At 35.4% G+C, this 17,568-nt stretch overlaps 2 protein-coding genes across 3 annotated transcripts; one reads left to right on the forward strand and one right to left on the reverse strand.

Moving 5' to 3' along the window:
- Positions 1-4,859: 4,859 nt before the first annotated feature.
- polr1c (RNA polymerase I and III subunit C) lies at positions 4,860-9,684 on the reverse strand. 2 transcript variants are annotated; one of them, XM_081350860.1, is made up of 10 exons: positions 9,482-9,684; positions 8,636-8,765; positions 8,333-8,404; positions 8,128-8,235; positions 7,869-8,001; positions 7,564-7,683; positions 5,945-6,097; positions 5,618-5,767; positions 5,415-5,531; positions 4,860-5,323 (listed from the first exon to the last, which is right to left on the reverse strand). In XM_081350860.1, the coding sequence occupies exons 1-10, from the start codon at positions 9,493-9,495 to the stop codon at positions 5,205-5,207; spliced, it is 1,116 nt and encodes a 371-aa protein (XP_081206986.1). In that variant the 5' UTR covers positions 9,496-9,684; the 3' UTR covers positions 4,860-5,204. The 2 variants fall into 2 exon arrangements, with proteins under 2 accessions (XP_081206986.1, XP_081206987.1); XM_081350861.1 differs by lacking the exon at positions 9,482-9,684 and having other exon boundaries at positions 5,434-5,531; positions 8,636-8,753.
- Positions 9,394-17,255, forward strand: pcgf6 (polycomb group ring finger 6). The gene is made up of 10 exons (XM_081350862.1): positions 9,394-9,732; positions 10,133-10,232; positions 10,371-10,467; positions 10,748-10,803; positions 10,923-10,982; positions 11,116-11,236; positions 11,908-11,935; positions 12,171-12,269; positions 14,094-14,180; positions 16,161-17,255. The coding sequence occupies exons 1-10, from the start codon at positions 9,604-9,606 to the stop codon at positions 16,203-16,205; spliced, it is 822 nt and encodes a 273-aa protein (XP_081206988.1). The 5' UTR covers positions 9,394-9,603; the 3' UTR covers positions 16,206-17,255.
- The last annotated feature ends 313 nt before the right edge of the window (positions 17,256-17,568 follow it).

Raw genomic sequence — 17,568 nt, forward strand, 5'->3', positions numbered from 1 at the left:
TTTGCATCCTGTTGACTTCAATGGGGCAAGTACTAAACCTGCTTTTAGCCTCTTGACATCCTTGATGTGTCATTACAAGTGCACAGAAAATGTGAGTGATTCCTTCAGAGTGAACACGAGTGAATCTGACTGCAGTAGATGTGAAAGATATAAAAATGATGTTATTTAAGCCAGCGCAAATACCTGTGTTTACATCCTGTTTTCGGTTGAAGTCCAAAGTAGTCGATTGCCGAGTTCACGCACGTGATCATAGATAACTAAACCTATGCGTGTGAACTCGGCAATCGACTACTTTGGACTTCAACCGAAAAACGCAGGATGTAAACACAGGTATTTGCGCTGGCTTAAATAACATCATTTTTATATCTTTCACATCTACTGCAGTCAGATTCACTCGTGTTCACTCTGAAGGAATCACTCACATTTTCTGTGCACTTGTAATGACACATTAAGGATGTTAAGAGGCTAAAAGCAGGTTTAGCACTTGCCCCATTGAAGTCAACAGGGTGCAAATTTTAAAAATAGAATAACTCGGTGTAGGCAACACCGATTTTTGTCGTTGTTCTCTGTATTGACAGCACTCCAAATGTACAAAAAAATGAGCTCAATGTTAAAATTGACCGGAGTTCTCCTTTAAGTGTTTGTTTGTTTGTTTGTTTTTTCAGATGATAGTCATTAGTCTACTACAAAACTACAAGTTGTTTGCTGGTCTTAGCTGGTTTAAACTGGTCCCCAGCCTGGCTTAGATGTTTTTATCTGGATGGACAGCTGGTCTCTTGCAATACAAATATCTAAAATCAGTCTTAATTTGGTTTGCTGGACTCCCAGTCTGGTCTGTTGGACTTGTTTATAGGGGTTCTGGTCACTTTACAGCTAGTCAGGCTGGGAAACTTGCTGAAAAACAGGTTGACCAGACTGGGAGACCAACCTAAACCAGCTAAGCCTAGAAAACCAGCTTAATTTAGGTAGGTTTTTTTTTTTTTTTTTTGCAGTATTGCCAAATGAGAGATTCGGTAGTGCTGGGAAAACAAAAAGCTGGTTTGTTGGTCTTAGCTGGTTTGGACAGATCCTCAACCCTTTATCTTATTTAGCTAGGTGTTCTCCCTGCCTGACCAGCTGAAAAGTGAAAACCAGCCAATAAAAACTTCTTAAACCAGCCATGTCTGTTTTGCTGGTCTTTTGACTGATTTTAAAAAGATGTTGGGCAATTTTCTGGCTAAGGCTGGGTGAAAAGTGCCCAAAGCCCCTCAGATACCAGCTAACAGACCTGCCTGACCAATGTGGAAGATGAGCAAACAAGTTTAGCTTGGTTTAAGCAGGTTATTATCGCAACGTCATTCTTTAATGTGGCAAAAATCAGCCCTTATTCTTGCATTAAACTTCCACTGCCATTCATGCCAAGACTGAGACATTTGTCAAATTATTTGACCCAAGTTGAAATCAAAAGCAATTTGTTTTATTAGCAATGGAAAACTGAAGTAATTAGGAAAAATGGTAATATCCAGACAGTCAAAATATGTAATAAGCATGAAATCAAAAGCAATTTGTTTTATTAGCAATGGAAAACTGAAGTAGTTAGGAAAAATGGTAATATCCAGACAGTCAAAAAATGTAATAAGCCTTATCTTAATGAGCTGTCAAACTGTTTTAAAGAAAATTCCACCAAGTGGGCCGAGGAACTGGGTGATCCTTTCACCATAATTTGCTTGCTTAGAAAAATACAGTATGTTTTATAAACAACAGCTCTGGCCAACAAGGATATGAGATTTTTCTTCTGTCTTTTTATGCTTCGAGTGGTGTCCGCTGCTTGCCAAGAGCAAAGCTGAGTAATGAGACAAGATGGAGAGGAACGGAGAGTGCCAAACGACTCCAGTCTCAACCAGTCTCAGCAGAACCATTCTAATGATGCGAGCCGCACAATGGAAGGTGACCCACTTATTGTGCCGCTTCCCTCTGTGACTCGCCGTCTCCGAAGACAACCTGGCCCAATTTCAACAGTCCTGTACACATTGTGTGCGATTATGTAGCTATTTGCTTGAGCATTATGGGTGGGCGGGTGTTTGATAAAATACAGCTCAAAATGATCTACTGCAGATGTTGTGCCCACCCATAATAATAAGCCAAAATGTGACTAAGGCCACCTGGAAAATGCAGAATTAATGTGTGGAAATGGCAAAGAACTTCTCCTATTGAGGTCAACAAAAGTAATTAGATGCAAAGTGAAGTATCTGGATCATGCATAAATCTGAAGGAACTTCATCAGGTGTTTGTATCATCTGGCAAGAAAAAACAGGATTTCACGCATAATGCTTTCATTGTGCTGACTCCAGCCCTCATTGTGCCAAACAATGCCCTACAGTGCAAATGCAAAGCTACTTTAGACACATCTGCCTCTGGCAATAGCAACATATGCTGGACATTAGCTCTAGTAATTCAGTCAGCATGTTTGTATGTAACTCAAAGCAGACAGGAACCTCAGCATGTGCACTTTAAGCACTGATGGCAAATAATCATTGCATATTTATTGGGGATGATCTGTATATGAAATATAGGCATTTTCAAGATGGAAACTTTCCAAGCAAGTACTACATAAATACCTCTAAGTAAGTTCACTGAACTGAACACAAAGTCAAATTTTCAGGTCACTGCCACGATAAAAAGGAAAACGTCCCGATAGTACTAGATTACTTAGTCCTACTGGCATTAGGTGTTTAAACAGTGTATACGTGTAATTAATCCAAGGACATTTCAGAAGACTGACTTGATTGCATCCATCACCATTCACCAAGATACATAATTTGATTTCATTGATAGAGAGCAGAACTGGCAGGCAAAATAAAACTGGAAAACACTTAGTTTTTTTTCATATGGAAACTATGAAGATGAATGACCCAAAAGAAACGGAAAAAAAATCTAAATGCACGCAAAGAGTGATGGCCGGGTCACTCACATTTTGCTGCTAGCTTAAAGGGATGGTTCACTAAAAAATGTAAATTCTGTCATCATTTACTCACCCTCAAGTTGTTCCAAACCTGTATGAATTTCTTTCTTCTGCTGAACACAAAAGAAGATATTTTGAAGAATCGGTAACCAAATAGTTGATGGACCACATTGACTTCCATAGTAGGAAAAAAAATTACTATGGAAGTCAATTTGGCCCATCAACTGAACTATACCTTTAACGGTATTGCTGTTTTATGAATATTAACAAGTTTAAATCTATTTTTTATTAGGTTTACAATTAGGTACAAGCGTTATTGTGGGTTAAACTGACCCTAATTGGATTCAATAGAATTCAGACACACACACACACACACACAAAAATACTATGAAAAATTAACAAAAAAAGGTAAAAACAGCAGACCTTTAACATTAATACTTCTCACACATAAAAAAAAAAGAAAACCATGAGAAAGACTGTATTCTACATGCGGGACCATGGCCACAATTTACTAAAATGAGAGAACGAATATATAAAATGTATGTACACGTCATGTGCGGGGCTCTGCAATATTCAACAACTTTTTATTTTAAAGAAATTTATACATTGTGAAAATTATAAATAATATTGTAACTATTATCTTTTAACATTTTTCAAAACATTTCAACATTTTAAACAGAAGCATAGAAAACCACAGCCTGTGTGTTTTTGGGTCCAAACCCAGGGGAACTGAGCGTGCATTACCTAATAAAAATATCAGCCTGCAATGCAAGCGTCTGCCAAATGCATAGATATAAATACCTTCAGAGTGGTCAAGAAACTGATATAACAAAATCAAATATCATATTGACCCACAAACATCATAATTGTAATAATAATTTGGCACTTTACATATGGAAGTGGTGAAATCTCCTCAACCACCACCAAAGTAATATAAATTTTGTATGCACGTTCCCAAATACATCAGTGTTGACATTTTACAGGCATGTTCATGACCCTAAATGAGAAAGTCACAATTTCAAGAAACTCTTCACAGGCTTACCAGAATTCCAATTAGGGGTGGAACATCACGATTTTTGATCGTGGACGATAAAAAAAAAATGGTTTTAAGTCAGTTATTTATATCTTTTGCTGTAGTGTGTCAGTAGGAAATATCAGTTTACATTTCCAAACATTCTTTTTGCCATTAATTGTAATAATCCAGTGAGATTTCTGTATGGACAAGGAATCTGACAACAGCCGGGATCATCTGATCTCACCATCATCGAGTCCGTCTGTGATTACATGAAGAAACAGAAAAAACTGAGACAAACTAAATCCAGAAGAACTGCGGGAACGTCTCCAAGATGCTTGAAGAAACCTTCCTGCAAAGCTACAGTACTGTGAAAAGTACTGGCACTTGTGTTAAAATGCTGTAAAGTGAGAATGCGTTCAAAAATAAAATCACAAATTGAATTTATTTATGATTTAACTTCTATTAACTAATTCAAATCAATATATGGTGTAACGACCCTTTGCGTTTAAAACGGCTTTTGTCCAGGTACACTTGCGCATAGTTTTTCAGGTAGCTTTGCAGGAAGGATTTCTTCAAGCATCCGCAGTTCTTCTGGGTTTAGTTTGTCTCAGTTTTTTCTGTTTCTTCAGATTTTTATCTTCGCCACTTTGGCCTAAATGTTCTTTATTATTTTATATGTTGTTACCTTGTAAGGCTTTGTTTTTAAAATAGAGACATTAGTTTGGCTGTAATGCTCAGTCACATGTAAAACCAACATGAAAAAGAATCGTGATATGATATTTTTACCTTATCGCCCACCCCTAATTCCAATAATTCAGACATATAATATAATATAGGGGCTAAGGCTGAAAAGACTCTGGCAAAGCGCTTTAAGATGTTGACTACAAAGATTGAGAGAAAAGATAATTTTTTCAAAAACAAAAGTTTAATATACATTGGAAAAACATAAATATATCACAAAATGTATTGTCAAATATGTGATTTACAGAATTATGTTGAGTTATATCTGGTATCTCATACCAAACAGATTAACTTGACTAAAGAAACTTAAATCTCCAGAATGCTGTTATGTTACAACCTTAAGTTGAATAAAGAACTCCTTGCTGGAATTTGCATGAATTCACACTTATTAAGGGAGGGTTTTTGTTTTAGCTAAAGCTTAAAAATGTATGTACAATGCCAGCAAACCAATCACACGATTTCATTCAAAGCTATAGGATGATTGTGGCTAGCCTTATTTTCTTCCATCTAGTCCATTTCTGTCGTATCAAGCTCTGTGAGAAACTTCTGACACTTAGAGATGAGGACATTAATGGCCTCGGTAACCAGGACATCAGGAGGGAGGATCCCTGTGGACTCCACTGAGACTAAAAAGAAAACACAGAAGAAAATGTGACAATACCTTTGGTAAATCACCACAAAACAAACCTAATGCAACACTTTTAGCTGCGAACATACATATGAAATGATCCCGCACTCTGCCCAGTTTCACCAAGTTCTTCAAGTCATCATGCCGAAGAACTTCTCTGCTGCATGTGTCCAAACGACTGTTGACAACCTTAGCTACCTTCCTTCCTGAAATGCATACTTATTGGATTATAATACAACAACAAAAGCACCAAATATCAAGACTACATGTAAATATAATGAAATAGTCCTACCGTTCACATTCTCTAGCTCAATAACTCCAGGTGAGAAGCAGCGCTTTAACCTCTCCGCTTGTTCTCCCTCAATGGTCTGTAATAATGTGATATCAGGAAGGAGTCTGTAGCTTGCGGTGGCCACAGGAGAAAACTTGGCATGATCCTTGCCTGTGAGGTGCAACAAATCTCTCCAGTTAATCACACAATTCATAAACAATATACAGGAAACTAGGGATTGGACAATCGAGTTAAATAATAACTAAAACTTTATTAAAGAAAAATATATATATGCCTCCCTGGAAATCAAACATCTTCTTGGTCTTCTTGGCCTCTTATATTACTCACCTATTCCTTTGACACAGTGCATGACTATATCAAGTTCCTGCCCTGGTCGGAGTTGTGCCAGGAGAATGTCCCCATGCACAGGACCAATCTTGGCATCTGCAAATACATCGGCCTGATTTCCAACTGGGAGCCATTTTATGTCACCTGAGTAGACTGAAACGAAACACAAGTGTTTAGTGACATGTTGTAAAACAGTGCAGTGATAACTAGAATGTTTTGTCATGGTTGGGAATTAATGTCTTTGTGAAACCCTCATTATTTACACAAACTGTTGTTCCAAAACTGTAGGACTCTTTTTCCTGGAACACAAAATGAGATGTTAGGCAGAATGTTTGTGTTTGAAAGTCTAAATCCCCTTTTACTTTCATTACATCATTTTTTCCAAATAAGGAAAGGTGACAGTGACAAACATTCAGCCAAACATCTTTTGTGTTGCATGTAGGGCTGTACAATTAATGTAAATAAAACAGATTAAATTGAAATATGTTTTACTGCGATGCGATTATCAAATTGCAACGGCTGCGATTCATTTAAATATATGAGCTGCATGTTTCAGTGTGTAGCACATGTTGATTTACTGTACATGCAAGCAGCTGACGTCATGATCCAGCGTTTTCAGCATCTCGGTTCGCAGTAAATGCTGATCCACACAAACTCATCTCTGCGTGTGCTCTGAGTCTGGGTTACTTATAACATGTATTCAGGAAGACAACAACCATCTTCCAAACTTCTAATGAGAAATGCTTATGCAAACCAGCTGTTGCCAACAAAAGAGAAGCTTAATAGTTTAAGTTTTGAAAATGAAGAAATTAAGACAACCATTCATATCAGAATTGTAATTTTACAGCAGTCCTAAAAAAAATAATAATTTGATAAAATATTTTTTACAGTGCAATATTACAATAATATTTCTTTCTGTTTAACATTTTTATGTAGGAAAAATAATTCTTCATATAATAAGTCATTCATAATGAGAATTATTATTATTTTATAGTAAGAAATAAAAAATGTTAGGCCAAACTGTGCAACCGTACAAATAAGCAGAGCAAACGTGGAGACTGTTTTAATTGCATTTTTTTTAGCGCAATTTTCCACCGGACAAAATTGCGATTGTTAACTCATGATTTCTGTTCTGTCTGTGCGCACCAATCTTGCACTTCTATCTACTCCTCAACCAGACCACCTAGAGACTTCGGGTTTTCGGCATTATGTTAAGGAAGGTCTAATCTCGGGAACGCACAAAAAAAATCCAGGAAAAGATTTACTATCTCTTAGTGTTGTGATCCCATGAGGTGAGAAAATTGCGCTAAAACACTCACCGAGTTTTTATTACTTGTTTAACCCACAATTTAAATGTTTCCTCAAATTGTGCAGCCCTAGTTGCACAGAAGAATTAAAGTCATATGGGTTTGGAACAACACATTTAACAAACATAGAGATGAGTTACAAGTTTAAATTAGTTTTATAAGGCACAAAAAAAGGTCTAGAAAGGGTAAATAATTAATCAAGGAAAACAAAATGTATATTAAAAAGTAAACCTCGGGAGAAAAAATAAAATGGCTGATTTTGTCATAAAAAAAAACAACTTAATTTAAAAAGGTAAACCTCATTTTACTCACCCATGTGATTGAGATATAACTCCTTATGATCTGAAGAGTCTTTTGGGGCTCTAGGATTCCTTGAGCATTTTACCTTCAGCTGAAGTTGAATTGTGTCAATTTCTGTGCCTTCCTGATCCTCTGATAAACACAACACACTCAGCTGTCAAACTATCATCAATTACATTATGAGAAAACAAAGAATAATCAACAGTCTTTAACAACTTCAGTCAGTTTTGGCATTTGTGGCACCATTACAAAAATGACTTTCCTCAAGATCATCTTATTAATTGTCACTTAAACATGTGCTTCCAGAATTAACTTACCCGAATTCCTGTACTCAAAAAGACGAGGATCTGCTTTAATGGGCACAAGACCAAGCCTATGAGATAAAATCTCATCCTGAATTATCGATGTGTTATTGTAAATGAAGACTTTCTCAATGGCCATTGTTGGGACCTGAATAGTCAAATGGATGAGGAAGAAACACTACAGTTCAAAGAACATGATGACTGTCACCTCCTGATTTAAGAACAGATGATGATGGTAATACAACAGGTACATGAGCAGACAATAAGGTCATACCTCAGCAAGTAAAATACGGCGAAAAGCATTGGCGATGGAAGCGTCAATTCCAATCATATCAAACTCCAGCGTGTTTTCATCAGAATTAACTATATCGATCCTGAAGTTCTGGAAGAGTAATATACACATTTTGCATCAATCACGTATTAAACGCCCGATTCAGCACGATATTCATTATAATAAAAGGAAAGTCTACAATTCACACCTTTTTGAATTTTTCAAAGTCCCATGTGTCATCGTAACCTGGGTAATTTCCTGGATAATCTGTAGTATGGACCTGTAAATAGTAGTTACATATGTAGCTTACAGAAATACAAGCTATTAACCATGATCATATAAATAAAATAAACAAAAACACTGCAGTGTATGCACGAAGAAACCTACATGACATGTGCAACGTTTTATAAATTATGCATACTTAAACTGAGAATGAAACAACCTATATCGACATGAACACACAGTGAACAGTATATAAATAAATACAAATCCCGTAGAGTGCATAACTTACATTTTTTACGCCAAATTCACCCAATATTACTCTCTCACGAATTTCATCCACGTTGTTCATAGGCGCCGCCATCTTTGCTGTCATTCCTCTCTTGTGCCGATAGAGGGTAGAAAACTTCCATTCAAACACCCTTTTCGAAAAGAAGTCATTTTATAAATGCTTTATTTAACAAAACAATACACATAGCAAATATAAGAAAAAAAAAACATAAATTACAAAAATAGACAACTAAATAATATATAGGTTTCAAGAAAGGGTTATGCTTTGGCGTTCTTTTAACCCCGTCAATATTTAAACAGACTGATACATTTTTTTATTTAACACAAACTGCACAAATTCTGCACATTATGCGAATGCGAGATCTACCAAAAGTTTTACCATTGTCCACTTGGTCGTGTGTGTATTTTGACTACGACGAAAAATATAATATTTATTATATTTTATAATATTGTGTGTTGATGCAGTTCATTAAAACACAGAGTAGATTTCGTTAAAGCTTTTCAAATTAAGTCAGTTTTTTAACACAACAAACCGTAAACTTAAATGAATCATGAATCTTTTGTAAAGACTTTGTCAGTTGACCCTCAATCTCATAAACATATTGTTCTGGGCTGGATGTGTGAAGTAGATAAGCGAACTATGAAGGAAAATATAATAATATTTTGTAGTAATGATTTATTATATATTTGTTTATTTATTTATACATTTTTATATTTATTAATTGATCAATTTATTTAGTCTTTCCTTTGGGGACTTTTATTCTAGCCCCATTAAACTACGTCAGTGGAGTATTGCGCGCACACCGTGAAGGTGCACAAGTGAATTGAAGTATTTCTAAACTTGTACCTGAAATTAACCATTCGCGGTTCATTTCGAATGAAGTCACTCAGTTTCTCAAGATAGACCAGACAGGCGTTCGTAGTAGTTCTCCAGCAGTTATTTTAGGGGCTTCACACTTTGCGTGCTCTATGGACGGAACTGTGGACGGAGTTGTATTGGAGGAGGAGGGATCCACGCGTGGGTGCTTTCAGACGGACACTTCCCTCTGCGAAGAGGACGAGAGCCAGAGAGCTAATGAACAACATTCTGACGACGAGGTACAATACTAAAGCAGCAAATTAGTCGAGTTTTTATTATAAAAGTGCTTTAACTTGTGTGTAAGCTGTTATTTCATATATTAACTACTCAACTAATAAATATGTTTATTTACATGTAAATAATACTTGTACTTATACTTTTTCACAATAAGCGTTTAAATTGCATATATGAACAAATATATATATATATATATATATATATATATATATATATATATATATATATATATATATATATATATATAAACACTTATTTATAATGTACATTCTTACATCTAAATGTGTGTATAGTTTACACAAACATTATAAGTACATGTATGTGTGTGTGTGTGTGTGTGTGTGTGTGTGTGTGTGTGTGTGTGTGTGTGTGTGTGTGTGTGTGTGTGTGTTTTGTTTTTAGCGTTCCCTGCCTCTTAGGGAATTTTATCCCTATATTCGCTGTGCCCTCTGCAATGGATTTTTCATTGATGCCACCACCATCACAGAGTGTCTTCACACTTGTAAGTTCACATTTCCTGCAACTGACCCACCAATGTAGTGGTATCAAATAGATTTTTTGTTCATATAATCCATAATCTACAGCAATGTTTTGCAACACGCCTGCTTTTTTAACTTTCGCCCTTTTTCCTCCTTAACAGTTTGTAAGAGCTGTATTATCAAGCATTTTTTCTACAGCAACAGGTGTCCTAACTGCTCTATTGTCGTACACCAGACACAGCCACTGTACAGTATCAGGTAAATTTAGTTTCATTGATTTCTTTCTTTATTATTTTTCTTGTCAGTTTCATCCTTGGTGAACTATGTGTTTAGGGCGTAGTGTTGTTTACCAGTTTTGGTCTATCCCTAGAGTTTTAGTCTAGTTATATTCAGGACAATCCCTTGTGTCTAATTAGCAATAATAGCCTCACATATGTCCCAGGGATTCGTATGTGCTTTAGTGTTTAATTACTGGTCATGTTTTAACATGGTTGCCAAGCTCAGACTCAGAGTCAAATTTCATCCCTTTTTCTTTTAGACCTGACCGACAATTACAAGACATTGTTTTTAAGATGGTTCCATATTTGGAAGGAGGTTAGTAAAGTTAGTTTTGAACTCTCTTCTGCTACACATTTGTTGGCCCAGTTTGTCATCCCAGATATATGTGAGAAACATTTTACAGAAAATAAGTTGTTTGTGTTTTTCCTCTCAAGATGAAAGGTCGCGTATATGTGAATTTTATAAACGAAGAGGGCTTGACATTCCTAAGCCAGGTTTGTTAAATGCAATCACTTTACTAGCGTATTCTTTGAATGTATATGCATGCGTTTTAGTGTTTGAGATGATGAGAAATATTAAGATTTGAATGTGCTTATGATTAATTTTTCTCTCTTTTTTTTCACCTAGTGGCAGCTCCATCTACATACCCATTGAAGCTGCATCATAGACAGAAGAAAGACATGCTGCCTCAGTCTGTTTTTACTATTCCCTCAGAGCTAGATGTGTCTCTGATGTTGGAGTTTGTGGGGTCAGTAATGTTGATTGGGATTATGCTTATATAAGTGATGTTATTCTGTTTCTAGGGCTTTCAGTCCGTGCATCTAAAGTGCAATAACTTCAGAGGCAGAGCAACAAATTGCATTTTGATAACAAAGACAAGTTATATGTTTTTGGAATAACATGCACCGATGAATCGTGCAATAAAGCCAGCAGCATGGATTAAGAAAGTAAATGGAGTAATGTTTGATGACATGTTTAATTTAAAATGTTCTGAATGCCATGTAGGTTATGTTCACTAGATGGAGCTAAACTGTTAAAAATCAAAAGACTGTAAAGTAGCAGTTCTCAACCTTTTTGACTCCAAGGCCCCCTATTGTCCAACACAATATTCAAAGTACACTGGCTAAGATATTTTCTCTGGTATTTCTGATATGATTAGGCCAGTGCTACATGTTTTCAGTTTTTTCTTTTTGAACAGAGAATATTGATGTATTAAATTAATTAACAAGGACTCATTTTGTTATTCATAAGTTATTCTCAACCCCATGGTTGAGAAGCCATGTGCTTAAAAATTATCTGATTTTACACAATTGCAAATGCTCTGTGATGTATTATTTATAAATTATTATTTATGTTATTACACAAATGTGATTTGCAAGCTAACATTTTTTTTTCTTTTTGCATATCTTTGATTTATAGAGCTGAAGAGGGTGTTGAGAACTATAAGGTAATGTTTTTTTCAATTGTATTTTGCTTCAAATAAGAGCGGCATTTAGCTGGGATTTTTTGTGGTGATGTTTTTTTCTGTATCCACATGAGATGATGCATCTTATATTCAGGCAACACATTGCAATATTATTTGTTCTTATAAAATATAAACAGATGAATCATTGTATAGAATTGAGCTGAAATTATGTTGAAGGTCTTGCTGAATTTGTCATGATTATATTTTCACCCTCAAGCCCCTTGAGAGGAAGTACGTGCGTGTGTCAGGGGAAGCCACTGTCCGTCATGTGGAGCTTTTTATCAGGAGGAAGATGGAGCTGAGTCAAAACTGCAAGGTGGAACAGCTATTTTTTTCCCCTTTATCTTTAATCTCACCCACAGATTTTGAACGCAATGCATATTTTTAATTATAAACCGCACTCTGTATCAGGGTAAAGTCTTGGTCTTAAACAGCTTTCATAAATCCTGCCTCAGACAGTCTGCAATGTCAGAGGTCTGAAAGATATGTGGGGTGAACATCCCCCTCAGCTGTGCCAGTCGCTCAGTAATTCATACTGACTGGACTGGCACTACCCTTCACTCCAAGCAAAGATGTGCTGAGTCATTTAATGCAAAAATGTTCTTTTTTGTCTCCTTATCTAACTAAATTCAGCAAAATGATTGCTTGCCGTCTTTAGGGTTACTACCATAGGTCATTTTATGAAAGTGTGATTAAAGAAATTGTTATTAGGATGTTCCTTTTCACTCTCAACACTTCAGTGACTCTCTGTCACACTTAACAATCCTGCCACATTGCTGTTTAATTACTTTTCTTCTAATCCCAGTTCTGGATAAGGATTTGAGTCCTTGAAAAGAACCACAGCTCAGTCAAGCATAGAAATGAGTGTCTTGCAGTTGTGAATAACTGTGTTTCTGTTTAAAAAAAGAAAATCTAGAGCCGTGTTTTCATTATTCAGCTGTCACTTCTGCAGACTGACAGAGCTGTCTCCAGTTTGAGATCCATATATTTAAACGTCAACACTATTTTACAGTGTCCTTGTTATAAGTTACATGTACTTACTATGATAATAACAGGAAATTATGGCAACTAACCCTAAACCAAACCCTTACCCCATATAGGAAATACATGTTAATTCATTGTATGATTTACAATGTATCCTGCATAGTAGATTCACAGTCAGGAATCTACTTCTGTATTCACACTATTTTCATTGTTAATTGTTCATAGTATGTATATAGTTAATTTGGGGCATTGTAAAGATATATTCTGGGTTCAGTTCAGGTTAAGCTTAACCAACTGCATTTGTGGCAGAAAGTTGACCACAAAAATGAATTTGACTCTACAACTGCTGCCATGACAGTGTAATCCCATAAACCCTAACACCCTAAACATGACTAAAACTGTTGATTTAAACCATTTACAGATCAAATAATACACAAGTTTTAATAGACAAATTATTGTGCTATTATAAAATTATAAGCTTTCCATTTCTGCTTTCTGAAAAAGGGATAAGTTGAAGTTTTATTTTTTGGTAATAAACATTAATTACAATATTCCTGTGCATGGTCACATGCGGCAGTTGTTTGTGAAGGCTGCTTGCATGTTGCGAGGCTAACAGTTGTATCTGGATTACTGGCTTAAGGTTTTTTCCTGGCTAAGTCTGATCTGGCCCGGTGTTGAACATCTCATAGTGCCAGGGACATCTACAGGGATAGAGGTGAAAGAGGAAACACAAGCGTTTGTGTGCTTTGCTCCAGGACAGCCTGCTATGCTCTGCTCCACATACACTCTTAAAATTGTCTAATCATTTTGGGATTAGACTGAGGCTGTGTTGTATATGGTGAATTGAAGTTCATTTCCATCTGGCATTTTAGGGTCACTGAAAAAGCACTCCTCTAAATAGTTTCATTAGTGGTCTTTGCTGTTGCTCATTTTACTTATGATATGTGATATGTTGTGAACTCTCAAGATTAAACTTTGGTAATGTGCTATAATCTGAAATGATACTTCAAATCATGCAATGTTTTGAGGAGAGGTGTGCTATAACTTTTCCAAATTGTTCAGATTAAAAGCATTTGCATGACGAATGATATAACGGATTTAAAAATAATAAAAAAACAGACTTGGATCACAATTTGCATTGCGCTTTATTTGCCAGGTTGATGTTGTGTGTGGAGATCATCTTCTTAAGCAATACCAGTCTTTGAGAGAAGTTTGTAACACCATGGGACAAAATGCATTGCAGGTGAGTGTGTGAAATAACATACCTTTTTCATATTTTTGCTTTTCATGCTATTTTTGCTTTTTTTTTACCTATCATCACTGCATAAAATTTAAATGCGGCTAAATACAGCCTAGACATACAATAGCCACATAGGCTACTGGGAATTGCTCAAGTCAGTAGCGGTTTCACTGAGATGTTTTTAGAGAGATTGAGCCTGAAGTAAGCTGTTAATAAGTGTGAACTACAGGCGCCTTACACAGTTCCTGTCTTGTTCTTCACACAGAATTACATTAAAGCTTCACCAGCAGCTTCAAGTGCTGCTGCCTCTCAGAATAGCACTTTACAGTTAACTGTTTTTGAAAAAGGTATTTTTTTTTTGCAGTTTTAGTTGTATTAAGGATTTTATCTAAAAAAGATATTTATATGTTTTTTTTTTTTTGTTAAAAGAGAGAAGCCAGAATCAGAACACTGTCTTTTGATACAGGAAAATGACAATTTTTGCCTGCTCTATATGTGTTGTAGAGGCGTCATTAAGTGTCCAGGGTTCCCACGGGTCATGGAATTTCTGCAATGTCACGGAATTTGAAAAGGTCTATTCCAGACATTGAAAGTCAGGGAATTTTATATATTTTTTGTCCGGGTCATGGAATAACAGGGAATTTAGTTTGTTGCTTTAAATTTTAGTTTCCATTTATCAAAATGTAATTTTTCTATAACGATTTTTTTATCGTGCTGTTTCACACATCTTTCTACGGAGCCCCTGAGGGGACCTATGCAAAAATAATAATACGGACTTTGATTTCATTGTCTGCTATATATTTGCTTCTCATTTATTAAATACAGGCAATTGGTTGATGAAAAATATATTAAAATTAAGATAAAATTTATAGAAAACGAAATTCACTTTAAAGAAAGGCTTTCTACAAAACAGAACAGCTCGGTGCTCCGCAAAACAGCAGCCTGTTTTGCCGTTCATTATAGGTCATGGAAATTCATCTTTTTAGTCAGTGAAAGTCAGGGAAAAGTCAGGGAATTTGACATTTGGTTTAGAGTGGGAACCCTGAGTGTCACAAAGACTTTACACAACACTTTTTTTTTTTTTAAATGACATCTGTGATCATTAATTGTGGCTAATCAGGTATCGATATAAATATTGTTTGATAAAAAATACAGTAAAACTTTAAAATCTATTATTGAAATTTAAAATACCTATTTTCTATTTTAATATATTTAAAAATGTAATTTATTTTTGTGATGGCAAAGCTGAATTTTCAGCATCATTACTCCAGTCTTCAGTGTCACATGATCCTTCAGAAATCACTTTTAATAGAGTGGTGCAGGTATGACGTCACTTTGTAGGCCAATTGGCAGTTAGCATCACACTGATTCCCTCGACAAAAACCCAACGGGGTTTTCCCATAGGCTTTTGGATTATCTCTAAAAACGAGCTCTGTGATCAACAAAAGTTTATGATACTTGCTCATTTTGTCCATCAATGTAATTATCACAGATGAACACAAGGTTTATGAATTTTGAAGCCTAAATGCAGTCGCCAGAAGTAAAAAGCTAAAGGTAGGCTATAACAAACTGCACCACCGTTCCATGACTTATCACTAGAATAGTTTATGAAAGCACAATTATAAGCATAATGAGGCTGTAAAAGTGGACCAGAAGTGCTAATATGCTAACTCGTTTCTGCGTTTTGGCCTACAAAGTGATGTCATACATGCACCACTGTATGCTGAATTGATGTTCAAGAAACATTTCTTGTATTTTATATTTCTTATTATTATTATTATTATTTTTATTGTTTTCGAAGTTGTGCTGTTTAATATTTTTTTCTAAACCTAGAAATCTTTTGTAACAATCTAAATGTCTTTACTGTATATTTTTATCAATTTAATGCACGCTTGTTGAATAAAAATAGCAATTTATTGCCCAAAGCATTGCTTGTATACGTTGTATTCCTTAATACACACATTTCTTATTCTCCCCTTTTAGGATGGCATGCTGGTTCTGCACTTCGGACTCGTTCTACCTGCTTAGTAAAGAGGGAAGATACAGAAAGACCAACTACTGTGAAAACTACAATGCACAGTAGTTTTATTTCAAGGGCTAAACTGAATTTTACCATACAACAGTTATCTTATGCAATGATTCTTTTCAATGAGTCTTCCTGGATGCCTTCTGCTCAAAAAGATTAAGAATATGCCAGCATTCTCTCTGCCAAATGCATTAAGAAACATTAGCACTGATGAGTTATTTTCTGTAGATGCTCTTTTATGTTTGCTAGGGGGAAACAAAGTCATTTTTTACACCTTCTACAACTCAGAGAATGTATTGACATGAATTGAATTGCTTGGTTTTTGCATTTTGTGGTTAAATGTGTTGTGCATTAAAGTAAATTGGTACTGAACTACCTGGACAATACCTAAATTGTTAGATTCCTAAGTATTTCTTTCTTTGCAAGAATGAAGATGTACATTTGGTTCATCTTTCTCTTCTCAACTGTTCTATTGGCGTTTAAGGTTGTTTCTGGTTCTTTTTTCTTTGTTAATATCAGATGGAAATTTTTTTGTCCTTTTTTTTGCCATATTGTGTAATAACATGGCCTTTGAGGATAAATGAGCTTTCATATATGCGTTTTCATATTTTGCAATATTAAAATTGAAGTATTTTTTGTTTTTAAAATATAAATCTGTGCATGACCAGACAAGAACTTATTGCAGATAAATACTATGCAACTATTATGCACTCATTTTCATTCTGTCTTCTTTTTAGTTTTGCGAAATATTTTGACCAATTCTTATTTGCTCTTTGTGTGTTGCTGATTTCAAGTTGCTAGACTGTCTTATTTACACTTAAAATAGAGCATTAGCCTAAATGTTATGAATCATCTTTCACCTCATGTTATACTAGTCCCCTGTAGGAGATTCTTTGTTAAAACCATTTTCAGAAAATACTCTGGAGAGTCAGAGGCTTGGTGCAAGACTTAAAAATGCTGCTCAGTGCTCACTAACCCTGTTGAAAATGGTTTCCAAGAGAACCGCCTCAAACAGCTTGCATGATTTCGGTTCAGACATCATTTATCACTGTATTGTGTAGGCAGAGGTGGACAAAGTACACAACTTCATTACTTGAGTGAAAGTACAGATACAATGGTCAAATATTACTTCGTTACAAGTAAAAGTTGTAAAGATTTTTACTTAAGTAAAAGTACAGAAGTAGCCTTCTATTTTTAAAAGTAGGCTACTTAAGTATCAAAAGTAAATGTCAATGCATTGTTTTGTTATTGTTGCATGTAATATTTACAGTAGCCTACCTTATGCCTCTGAATCTATGCCTGCCTACCTCCCCTTATATCATTATCAAATTTATTTCTAGAACACAGATTGAATAAGTGCACTCA

The sequence above is a fragment of the Scardinius erythrophthalmus genome (assembly GCF_964197995.2).
Source record: "Scardinius erythrophthalmus genome assembly, chromosome: 21".
Lineage (NCBI taxonomy): Eukaryota > Metazoa > Chordata > Actinopteri > Cypriniformes > Leuciscidae > Scardinius > Scardinius erythrophthalmus.

Bases quoted from the DNA above. Each gene is read 5' to 3' on its own strand.
- polr1c (XM_081350860.1), bottom strand. The intron at 8,236-8,332 runs GTGTGAATTGTA...TTACTCTTCCAG, and splicing joins ACTTTGAAAAATTCAAAAAG to AACTTCAGGATCGATATAGT. The intron at 5,768-5,944 runs GTGAGTAATATA...TGCACCTCACAG, and splicing joins GCACTGTGTCAAAGGAATAG to GCAAGGATCATGCCAAGTTT.
- pcgf6 (XM_081350862.1), top strand. From the start codon at position 9,604: ATGGACGGAACTGTGGACGGAGTTGTATTGGAGGAGGAGGGATCCACG. The intron at 10,804-10,922 runs GTTAGTAAAGTT...TTTCCTCTCAAG, and splicing joins GGTTCCATATTTGGAAGGAG to ATGAAAGGTCGCGTATATGT. The intron at 11,936-12,170 runs GTAATGTTTTTT...TTCACCCTCAAG, and splicing joins AGGGTGTTGAGAACTATAAG to CCCCTTGAGAGGAAGTACGT.